Genomic DNA, 12,228 nt, shown 5'->3' on the forward strand with positions numbered 1-12,228 from the left:
AAGTATTTCTGATTCTGATTCTGATTCTGATTCTGATGTTAGCCCTGTACAATTTTCGTTACAATGTTCATTAACGTTATGTCCATGGATTTCATACACTTTTCTGGAATAAACATCTAACAGCAAAAATCCTATGAGATGGGGGTCCCTGGGATAAAATCTTATGAAATGGGGGTCCATGGCATAATTTGTAGGGGTCCTTGACGTGAAAAGGTTTGGGAACCAGACAGTGCCACTGCTGAAGGCACTATAACGAATGTATAAAACTGATTAACTCAAATGTTTTTTAATATTCGAGCTGCTGACATGTTCTGTATGGACTCAATTAACTAAAGCATGAGAGAGAACTTCTTTTCCTAGTTAACTAATTAGTTCATACATTATGTGTCAGACATGTGTTGCTTTATGGTTTTCTTTAAAAAGGAATCTACTGTCCTTGGTAGTTCATATGATTTATAAGGTGAGTCCCACTCGTTTTTCTGTGTTGTGCATTTGAGGTATTTGTTGTGCCCAAGAGCCAGGGAAGCCTGTTTTGCTACTAAACTATGAGATTTAAAGTATAGTCTAGTATTTAGTCATTTTTAAAGTATTTTTTTATAAAGTTATCCATGTCAACATTAAATATGAATGTAATCTACATAAATACACCATAACTCCAGTAAATGCAGGGGATGGAAATACTATCATGGTCTTGGATAGGTCAGAATAAAAGCGGCTCATAGACTGTTAATATTTACAGTCTATGCTGGCAATGCATGTTACTGACTGTGGAGGGCAGCGTTATGTATCACAACGCACAGCCTGCCGTAAACTCTTTCGAAGAAGAAGAAGAAAGAAGAGAGGGGAGAGAGTTAACTTAACTTTTTTTTTTTAACAACTCAAATCTTGTTACTGTTGTGAATTTTCGTCTCACCACGATAAAGGCCTGTTTAGCTAATTAGCCAGACGGTGTGCGGCTATCTAACAACACATAAGGACAGCACTGAGAGCTCGGTAAGTAAACGTTCGTAAACTGATGCCTCGTTACGTGTTGTTCACTGCTGGGTGTCGTTAGCTGGGGACATAACGTCACGCACTCCATTGAAAAATCTGGCACTTTTAGTAGAACATAACGTTACACATCTGGAGAATTTGAAACCTTTCCCGAATGCCATTTTACGTTATAACTAATTCGGTGTGGGTTCAATTAAAAAACTAACCCAGATGTCAAAAAAAATTTTTTACTTTTAGGATTGGCTAGTTTGTCTGGTTGTCCCGCAATCGCATTGGAAGTTTGCCCACCCTGTTCAACATTAGCTAACATTAGCAAAAAACACCCACGTAGGAAGTAGCGGAGTGACGCAAAGCGAATATAGCATTAACGTTAACGCTACAATATTTTGTTCCAATAAAGCATTGACAAGAAGACTATAACGTTACCTGTTTTGCATGTACATTACTAAAGTAGCGTAATACAATGTTAGGGCCTTTGCTTTGCCGACGAACAAGTAGCTAAGTATTACAACGGGCACATTTTTGAAGGGAGTTGAGTCTATAACATTTTTTCTACACGACCGAATAGGACAGCCGAGCTAACCATCTGCTTGCTGTTGACTAAATGGATGTATAATAAGACCACCGGTTGACTAGCATAATTTGCCACACCGAAGACATATTAACATTAGTTCTCTTTTTTTTCAATTGACTCTGTTGTGTAAACTAACATACAACGTGACAAAAACATAAATTATAAAACAGTCATCATACTTTAAAGATAAAAAGACAGCCCTGTCTTCACTCTCAATTTTGTGATACATACGTAATGCAGTACAAAATCAAGAAAAAATAATAACAAAATGAATAAAATCAACTGAAGTAAAAATAAATAAAACTGAACTGAAAGGCAGGCAAAACCGTTAAAAAAAAATCATATAGCATATCAACTGTATGAACACTTTTCTTATTTACAATTTGGATAGACTTAAACCATTTCTTGAATTCAATTCTGAAAGGTTTAAATGCCAGCGGAGACCTAGAGAACGTAGCTCGATGTGGATGTGAAATTTTCCCAGTAGAATAAGTTAACAATCAACTGTACAGTCTGGTTTTTGTTTTCATTGTATAATATCACATCATTGGCTTCCCGCTTAATTGAATGATTGCTTTTAGTGTTAATAGTAGTTCTCAATTTTCCAGAATTATAATGTATACAGACGTTCAGCATTTGTTCTCACCGGCATCATGGATTTGAACTGGAGGTGGTTCCCACTTTATGCAGAATGCAACATTTGCTGAAGAAAATGTTCTTGTCACTTTATTTTTTAAGTGTAGTTTTTAAACTAGCCTAATAGTTTAACTAAGCTAGCTATTTGCCAAGTAACATTAAGTTCACTTCCTGATTTGTGTGTGTGTGTGTGTGTGTGTGTGTGTGTGTGTGTGTGTGTGTGTGTGTGTGTGTGTGTGTGTGTGTGTGTGTGTGCGCGCGCGCGCGCTAACTTAGCCATGATAGGCTGGATCTGTGGAGACTTTGGCATATCTATATCTGAAAGAGATTGAATATCAGCTACTAATTATAGTTAATTTCAAGATCTTCCTGTCTATGGTCAACATGACAGATTTACTTGTGTGATGTCCAGTTGGATTCTATGATTGGTTTTTGAGGTAAGGAGTGTCTCCGTTGATGTGTGTCCTGTGTTTTGTTTACAATGTTGTTGGCATCTGGGGGTGCTTTCCTCTATGTATGTGTATATTAGACATTCTGCTGCACACTACATTTCCTTTTCTAAGGCTAAATAAAGTGGAACTTGAACTTAAAGATAAGTGAGCTGCCTGCTATTGTAAATGTAGTTAATTTTTGTTGATATGTGCCCATCTCCCTACTCCTCTAGTTTCCTGCTGAGTCACATTCCATTTAATGGGAAGGGGAACTGAGGAAAAGATAACAGTGTTATCTCTGTATTGTGATACATGCCTTCAGCCACTGGGTGTCCTGCTTTAACTCTCTTTGTCAACATTGTCTTTTCATGAGTAGCTTCATAGAGAATATTTGGCTCCAGTTAAGGGCTCTGTGTTTTGCCAGGAATAATCTGGAGCAGTGAGAGGTTGTGGCGGCCTCATCAGTAGCTGTCACCACGGCGGGGGACCATAGGACCTCCGTCTGCAGGGTGGTCATCTTCCTCCAGAGGGACATGTCCGGGGACAGCTGCCTGCCCCAGCATCACACCCAGTCTCACTCAACCTCCTCAGTCCCTCCTCTGACCTGTCCCAAGACCAACACCTGCAGTTATCGAGGAGCAGTGGGCCTCGGCAACAAGTATGTCCGCATCAACGTTGGTGGCACCCTGTTTTACACCACACTGCAAGTGCTGACCAAGCAGAACTCTATGCTGAAAGCTATGTTCAGTGGAAAGAAGGAAGTGTTCACTGATAAAGAAGGTAAGCCATCTCTGAACTGCAGATCAAGGTGTTGTCCAGTGAAAAAAAATCTATTCTTTGCTGTTACCTTTCCACAACACATCTGTGAAAACTGTTATTGCCATTTTAATGTGCTATTTTCATGACATTGCCGGTTAAAATTCAATGCAACCTCTAAACGCGACTGTTCAGAGTATAACGCTGATTTGTATGTATGCTTTTACGTAAAACGTGACTTCACTGACATATTCGTGGCATATTTTGGGAAAATGGATCACAAATATTTTGACTGCTATTGTAAACCACACTTGTTGCTCAACATGATCACAACAGGTCTAGCCAAGAATTATTGAACTAATTATACTGAAAGAACACCAGAAAAAAAGTCTCCCATAATTCTGCAAATCCGCAAACTCTGTTTGTGTCACAGTATTTTGCACCTGTGGCTTAGATGTACATATTCTCAACATGGTCTGTTGTTTCTGTTCAGGTTGGATCATGATTGACCGTAGTGGGAAACACTTTGGCAGCATCCTGGGCTACCTACGTGACAGCACAGTCTCCTTACCCAAAGGGCGTCAGGCTATCCAGGAGCTGATGGCTGAGGCAAAATATTACCTTGTCCAGGGCCTAGTGAAGCTTTGTCAAAACACCCTGCAGGTCAGTCACACCCACACTGACTGATATTTGAAGTACAGAGAATGAGGATGTATTGTTATCAAGCCTCTGGACAGTTTGTGTATCCGCAGAAGAGTTCTGGTTCTGGTTGCTCTTTTTTTTTTCTCAACCTTATACAGAATGCACTGAGCCTAGTCAGTGAGCATCTCTGGATACTTGATGTAAAATGTCAAGTTAAATTACCTACAGTACTGCGTTTACAATCATTTATAACATTAGTTTATTTTTTTGGTATTCTTGTCTGTCTTAACATCTGGGGCCAAATGCATTAAACTCTGTGTAGATTCACAACTAAAGCTGTGTGAACCCACAAAGACAGAAATATGCGTACGCATTATTTTTTTTTAATCAGATTTGTAAAGCTGCACGTCAGCTGATTCTGTTTCATAAATCTCAATCATTCTGGAAATGGGCCCACGTGCATGAGCCTCATTTCCGCTCCCACTGTTCGCCATAAATGGAGAAACGGCCTTAAACATCCATTTGCACATCGATACTCCACCACTCATTAGACCTGTCACGCACAGCTGGGGATATTTTTAGTATCCGTAGCCCTAATTCATCACGTTTCTGCAAACCATCATTGCGTTAAATTCTCAATCACTATGCTTATTAAATGTCAGAAGGATGATCAATCATTCATTCATATGGTGCTAATGTTAAAACAGACTTTACAAAGTGCTCAGGATAAAATTGAACGATCATTGATGATGGCTCAAATGTTAATAAAAAAGTGGTGAAATTCACTCAACTAATTTAAAATGAAGTCTATAAACTGACCTTTAATATTTTACAGAAAGCTGTTTAGACTGCAATGGGAATAGACCAAGGAACTTAACTCAAGATTTAAAGCTTTAGTGCGTAACTTTTTGATATAAACGAATGTCCGTTACACTCAAGCCATTGCTACAAAGCTAATTAAGACTATCAGCTCCACTCACCCGCGCCTGTATTTCTCAGTATGGCTGTGTTCAGAAGATTGTGGCGTCCGGTGACTTTCCCGCGAAGAAACTTGAGTGAAGATAATGACCTCTTCTGAAGAGTCCATCGTGTTTTTTTAATCCTCCGTGTCCTCCTTGGCTACTAACAACTGCATCAAGGAGGGGTGGGGGGCGCGTGCGCAATCACGGAAGGCTCGTATCATGTGGATGCGCCGACAGTGTTGTTGTCATTACTTAGAATTCCTCATGGGGGCGGCAGAAACTACGCACTATAGCTTTAAATCAAGAATTAGATCCTTTTGTGGCCGGGTTGGATCAGTGGGTAGAGCAGGCACACATATACTTAGAGGTTTATGCCTCGATGCAGAGGTCCAGGGTTCCAATCCGACCTGTGATGATTTCCTGCATGTCTTCCATTTTTCTTCTACTGCATTTGAGGAACCATTGTTTGAGATACAGTTTTTGCACATGGTTTCACAGTCAGTGGGTTGTTCTTTCTTCAATGTATGTAACTTCATTAAATCAGTTTTTCCGTGTCTCTCTTTACTTTGTTCTATTTTAGGCTGGTTAAGAAGTTTGTCACACAACTTTGTTCAGATGTCAACATAACAAAAGATTTTTTCATACAACTTAAGTTCCATAACAGTTCTATTCCCATCAGCCTCAGCTCTATGTTGTAGTGCCAATTAGCAAATGTTAGCATGCTAACCTGCTAAAGTAAGATGGTGACTGACCATGGTAAACATCTGCAAGTTAGCATTGTCCTCATAAGGATGTTAGCATGCTGATGTTAGCATTTCGCTCAAAGCACTGCTGTGAACGTGCTAGTATGGCTTAAATGATCTATAAATGGTTTCTTAGTTTATTTTAGTTTTTTTAAAGTACCTTATCACAATATATAAAGGTATCAGGATATACAATACCAAATACCCTGGTAGAGGATTTTATCCATATTGTTCACCCCTACTTGCTGCTTTACTTCCTTTCACAATATCAACAAATTCCTTCAGTTAAAGTTTATGGTTCTCAGTTTTGGACCATAACTGTGCACGCTGAGTTCTATTAAGCTCCACAACAGAGCCTTTTCAGGTGCACAGATTTGATTTGCTGTGGACAACAGTGTATATTTATGCCTTTAGGCTAGTTTGCTGCAGCATCTGTGGAAGACAAGAGTGTCAGTGCCTATGCATCATACTGACCGATGTTCACCAGAATGACTGCTGGGCTTCCAAGGTTTACACATCCTTTGGTTTCCAGGGGAACAGACTTCAAGGCAGCAAGTCATTGAGTTCTAAGCTCACCGGCTGTCATTCATTCATCATCATCAGGTCCAGTAGTTTATGAATGAACGGCACACAACCTGCCTCCTGAGGTCCATTGCATACTCTGTGTAAGCAGCATGCAGAGCCAAGGGTGTTTCCAATATTCTTGTGTAGCACAGATTGTATCAACACACTACTAACACCTCCTATCATGTTATGCATGTCTTGTGCTAAAAGAACAACACAACAAAATGAGCAGAGATTTGTCACTATTTTTTGGGGATCAAGTGGACAGAATTACTAGATTGTCTTGTCTAGGCAAAAACAACTTCTGTTGCAATAAACACTGGAAAACGCAACCAGAATCAATAGGTAGTCTAATTAAAAAAATGTACATGTAATTTACTAACTTAAATGTGTCACGTTATCATTAAGAAGCTCACTCATTTTTCTGTGTGTGTTTTATGAGTTAAGCTGTTTCATTATTCAACGAACAGGACAACAGCCTATGCAGGCTTAAGTTACAGTTTCTGTCTCCAAATGAAATGCCTACCTTTCTTGCAAAGGCATAGGTAGATTGGTGAACCAAGCCGTACCAAGGGGTGTTACAATACATGCTACTCTGCCTCGTTTCTCTGTGTATTTGACTGGTGTAAACCTACCTCATTAATGTTTGTTAGTAACATTTGGCCATGTTCTAAATAAGTTTATGGTCTCATTTAAAATGTTACTTTTACCCATTTCAAAATGTTATACCTGGCCTAAAGACCCTATAATATCGAAGACACAATAACTACCCATGATGCCTCTAACTCCGAGTGTATGTTGGTTTGTGATTGACAGGACAGTAAAGAGCAACCCCTGTGTGTAATACCTGTGGTCACCTCCAGTAAGGAAGAGGAGAGGCTCATCCAGTCGTCTACCAAGGTAAATCAGACCGTGCTGCAGTTCTGATCATTATAATGAATCTGGAATTAGTGAAGCTAGAAATAATTTAGATTTTTTTTTTTTAACAGCCTCCCCAAGTTTGGTCCTGCCCCAGTGTCAGAAAAACGAGCAAAATGCTCTTGTGATTGGTCTCTTCATGGGATTCGCTGTTGATAATTAACCGATAAAGCCATATCCTTTAATCTCATTTAGCAGCTCTTCAAAGCTAAAGAAAACATTCATATTATTTCATGTGAATGCACTTATATATTCATTCAAACATTAATGTTCTGCTCTCTTGTCTTGTCAAGGCACTGCCAAATAGGTGATGCCTACTTGAAGTGATTTAACAGTTGGTACATTTTGATATTAAAGCAATAAAATCCAGATATTTCTTTTTTTTTCTCCCCTCTGTTAGCCTGTGGTGAAGCTGGTGTACAACAGAAGCAATAACAAGTACTCTTACACCAGGTAAGAAAGAGCTCCCACTGCTTCCATCATTACCAGGATCACTGATTTCTTTAATTTGTTTTTCCTGCTAATAAAGTCTAATGAGCCACAGGACACCGAGCGAAGTAAATGATGAAGCACTCCTTCTCCTTCATCAGTTTGCTTTTGTCTCGACAGTAACTCGGACGACAACCTGTTGAAGAACATCGAGTTGTTCGACCGGCTGTCTCTCAGCTTCAACGTCCGCGTCCTCTTTATCAAAGACGTGATCGGAGACGAGATCTGCTGCTGGTCCTTTTACGGTCAGGGTCGCAAGCTGGCGGAGGTCTGCTGCACCTCCATCGTCTACGCCACCGAGAAGAAGCAGACCAAGGTGAGGATGAGTTAGGCCTTGTTCAGACCGACTAGTGCTCTGCATGGAAAAAAAAACGAGTCTGGCTTGGGTGCCCAGCAGAGACTCCTGCAGAACAACTCAGGGTAATAATCTGGCGAAAAAGTTGAATAAGACTCAACTTTTGTTGCAACGCAATGCGACTTGACTTACAAGGAGCTATGTTGGCCAATTAAATACATGCAAGCACATATTATATATTCCTTGTAGATTACTTTGTAGCATAAACGCTGTATTTCTGTTTACCTTACAATCATCTCGACGAAAGATAAAATATTTGCCGCCATGATAACTTTCCTGAGTTATAAAATCCTTTATTAACCCATTGTGCAATGTTTTGGAGTCTGATAAGCCTTTAAAAGCATAAATCTGTTACTCCAACTGGACTTCCATTTTATTGTGTCAGCAACACAGCTCCCTGTGTGTGGTGTTTAACGCAGGGCTGTTTTTTTGGTCTGGATCCTGACTTATGTCACAACTGCTGTTTTTGAAAATGTAAAAGGAGAAAAAAAAAAGCATTTATGACTCCAACATAATTGAGGGCAGGACTTCTTGATACTACACCAAAGGTTTACATGCGCATACAAAAAATGGCATATGCCATAAAATGAATCAGAGTTATAGAACTGCACAAACATTTTTCTTTTCTGGATGGCAATCAACTTGAAAATGTGCTCACATGGAGGAGCCTCATATCCCATGCACCACAATCCCACAATTAACCATACACATGATATGTATACACATATTGTTCTTGTAGAGAACAGCAGCAGAATTCAAAAAAAGAAAGTTAAAAGACTGATTGCAGCTGTTAGCAGTCAATAGTGCAGCTAATAGGACAGTTCCTGAAATTAAAGTTGTCAAACATGAAGATGGATGCTAAGAATCTGAAACTAGTAGGGGCAACATACCAGACCACATCATCTTTTGATATCTGTTTTAACATCTACATAAACACATACATGACTAAGTAGATCACTTAGCAATAAACACTATTTTAACGGAAAGAAATAACTCTGCAGAAACAATAGTGTTACATTTCATCCCCTGTCAGGGGGAGATGGTAAACTGTGTAGTAAGTACCAAGATGTGTCCACTTATAACGCTTACAGACAAATTGCATGCCGCAGTAGACCTGCACGATAAATCATTATAAAATCGCAATCTCAATTTACCCCTCTTAGCGATTTAATTTTTTAAATTACTTCGATTTTTTTTTTTTTTATGATTATTTTTCAGTGACTTGAATGGCCAGTTGAATGTTAATTCTATAAAAGGCAAACAGTTAAAGAGTGTGCTAAGAAACCATTCTGTTTTTGATACTGTACTTAAATTGGCAATTGACAAACTCCATTTCTCTAGAGACTGAAGCTGTAGCTGAAGCATGTTGATTGACATGTTTTAATTATGTAAAGACATGTTCAAGGAGTTCAGATAGAGCCTCTATCAGGGCCATATTTAGTTCAATGTGTTATATGTCACTATTTTTGGTAGCCTACTGTACTTAAATGGCCAGTATGTACTTTATTTTCTTTATTCATTGAAGCCTCTATGTTTACAGTGGTGATGCGCAATGGTCTATAGGTGCCAAAAGAAAATCTGTTTGGTACTGCCAATTTGTTTTGTTTTGTCATGGTTCATGCGTGCAATAGACATTACACTTCTTGAGAAAAAAATCGTGGCAGAGAATCGTGATATAATTTTTAAGCTAAAAAAATCATGATTCATATTTTTCCCCGAATCGTGCAGGCCTACACCGGAGGCACAAAAATTACTCTTAGCACCGAAAAGAGCCTGAAGGTCTCTTCCGTAAGCTGGATCCTTGGTTGTGTGCAGTCATTCGTACCAAATCAATACTAACAGACAATGTGAATTTGGCTTTAATGTTTTATTTATGTCCACTAGCACTTGCACTGCAATTCTTCTGTGCCACCAGTTATTTTTGCTTGGCCTGCAGGCATGCATGGAGCCTGGAACTGGACCTGGAACTCTTCATGTATATTAAATGCATGTATTCACTGTATAGAAATAGTTGGTGTCTGTCTCTTCCCACCTCAGGTGGAGTTTCCTGAAGTTCGCATCTATGAGGAGACTTTGAACACCTTGCTTTACGAGACCATGCCGCTGCCTGACAACTCCTTGCTGGAGGCCACGCGTCGCAGCTACAGCAACTGTGGATCTCACAGTGAGGAAGAGGAGAGGCTTTGCGAGCGTGTCCGTCGAATCCGCATCAAGAGGTACAGCACGTACGACGACCGGCCACTGGGACAGTGAGACTCAAACCACAGACCGCTGGACAGATTTCAGCTTTTCACGTTGATGATGAACATTCAAACATGAAATCTGTTAATACGTTTCTCTTTTGAATAGTTTTATTATCTTCTTTACCACTAAAAGAAGTCCAAACTGTGGCCTTGATTGTAATTGCATCTGACTTTTTACTCTAGATAGTTGTGATGTTGTCTGCTCTGTCCATCATAATTTATGAATTATTATACCAGAGGATTCTGAGCAACTACTTTAAAAAAAAACTAGAAAACTGTAGTTTTTTTCTTCTTTCTTTTTTTTTATACTAAATGTAGATTAGTATTGGAGGAAAATCACAGATATGCACTATTTCTTAGTAGAAATATTGTACCAATCATAGCACTTACACTCTGAATCAGCAGGAGAGCATGTTTTAATATTTATAGATTGTATTTTTAATATACACATTTACAACAGCCTGTTGTTTTCCAAAGATGAAATTGTTTTTTCCAGAATTTTACCTGTGTATTTTTTTCAGAATTAGTGTGCCTTAACATATTTTTATTGCAGTTTACCATAATGCCTTTTTCCAGCTGTGAAGATAAAAGTTCTTGTTATTCAACTACTTGTTGTCTTTATGTTTTTAGTAGGCAGGTATAATTAGAAAAATCTACAGTTGAATGTACACGTAAATAGCCTGGCTATTGCTCATGTCATAATTGTAATCCTTAGACAGTGACACTCTTGGTTAAAGGTGGTAACTGCAAGCACGGTTCAGTTTACAGGTGCCAGAATTCTGGAGACAGATGCTGGGCAGCTACTTTTTCAGAAATCAACAGAAGAGTATATGTGTATGTGTTTACAGAGCAGTCGGACCAACTGACATAGTTTTAATATAATAAATAAATATAATAATCTGCCTTTTTCCATCATGCAATGAGCAATTTGACTTCATGCTACACACCAAGCAAGTAGCTTTCCACACAACCGCGGGATATAGTAAAAACAGTTGCAGGGGAGTTGGAGGGGTGCAGCCTGTCGCCTGCAGCTCTATCTTACAGCTCACTGTGGCTGCTCCTCACTCTTCCGTTGAGTTTACCAGTCACAGACTTATGCTTCTAGTCTATATCCAAGACCTTCCACTTTCGGGATTGTTCATGTGTCGCCGGAAATTCCGCCAGATGTCTTTCATTACGGTCGGATATCCGTTACCTTCCGCTTTCTTTGTGTTGGCATTCTCAACTCCGTTGGATTTATGAGGACTATGGTTAACTGCTCCTCAGATCTATGCAGGGTGAATCCAGACAGCTAGCTAAACTATCTGTCCAATCTGAGGTTTCTGTTGCACGACTAAAACAGCCTTTGAATGTCCACGTTCCACTAAAACAAGTTCCTTCCAGAGGCTATTTTGCCCCAAACGATTGTGATTGGTTTAAAGAAATTCCAATAAACCAGAGCATGTTTTTCTCCCATCCAGGAATGCTGTGTGGACTCGCTAGACCCCCCTCCGCAGCGCTGTGGAGGAAGGTCTGGCAATGAGAGACTAACATTTGACTAACAGTGTTCTGGCAACATGAGCAAACTCCCCCCACCTGTCATTTCATTTTGGAGCCCTTCAAACCAGTGTGAAGAAGAGCTCAGACAAAACGGTGCATAACGAAAATCTCGTGAAATAACCAAAAGTGTTCAAACTTTGACAGAAAATAATGTGTTCATAGTGAGAAGCTGATTTGAAAACCCTGTTCTCTTGCCCTTTTAACATGGAACAGAAACACAAGGCATAATGCAGAGTTGTTAGTGGAAGCTCTTCAGATGACATGGCTTCTAATGGTTGCAGGTGCACCCTCAGCCCACATGGAGGCACAAGCAGGAGGTTTAATGACAGACTCCAACAGGGGAGGCCATTCTTTATCACGTTGCTGTGACGTCAGGCCAAGGC

General features: G+C 39.6%; 1 protein-coding gene across 1 annotated transcript; it reads left to right on the forward strand.

Moving 5' to 3' along the window:
- The first annotated feature begins 758 nt into the window (after positions 1 to 758).
- tnfaip1 (tumor necrosis factor, alpha-induced protein 1 (endothelial)) lies at positions 759 to 10,914 on the forward strand. The gene is made up of 7 exons (XM_028574494.1): positions 759 to 993; positions 3,059 to 3,414; positions 3,884 to 4,053; positions 7,118 to 7,201; positions 7,620 to 7,672; positions 7,829 to 8,024; positions 10,101 to 10,914. The coding sequence occupies exons 2-7, from the start codon at positions 3,168 to 3,170 to the stop codon at positions 10,314 to 10,316; spliced, it is 966 nt and encodes a 321-aa protein (XP_028430295.1). The 5' UTR covers positions 759 to 993; positions 3,059 to 3,167; the 3' UTR covers positions 10,317 to 10,914.
- The last annotated feature ends 1,314 nt before the right edge of the window (positions 10,915 to 12,228 follow it).

Source organism: Perca flavescens, chromosome 3, assembly GCF_004354835.1.
Source record: "Perca flavescens isolate YP-PL-M2 chromosome 3, PFLA_1.0, whole genome shotgun sequence".
Classification (NCBI taxonomy): Eukaryota; Metazoa; Chordata; class Actinopteri; order Perciformes; family Percidae; genus Perca; species Perca flavescens.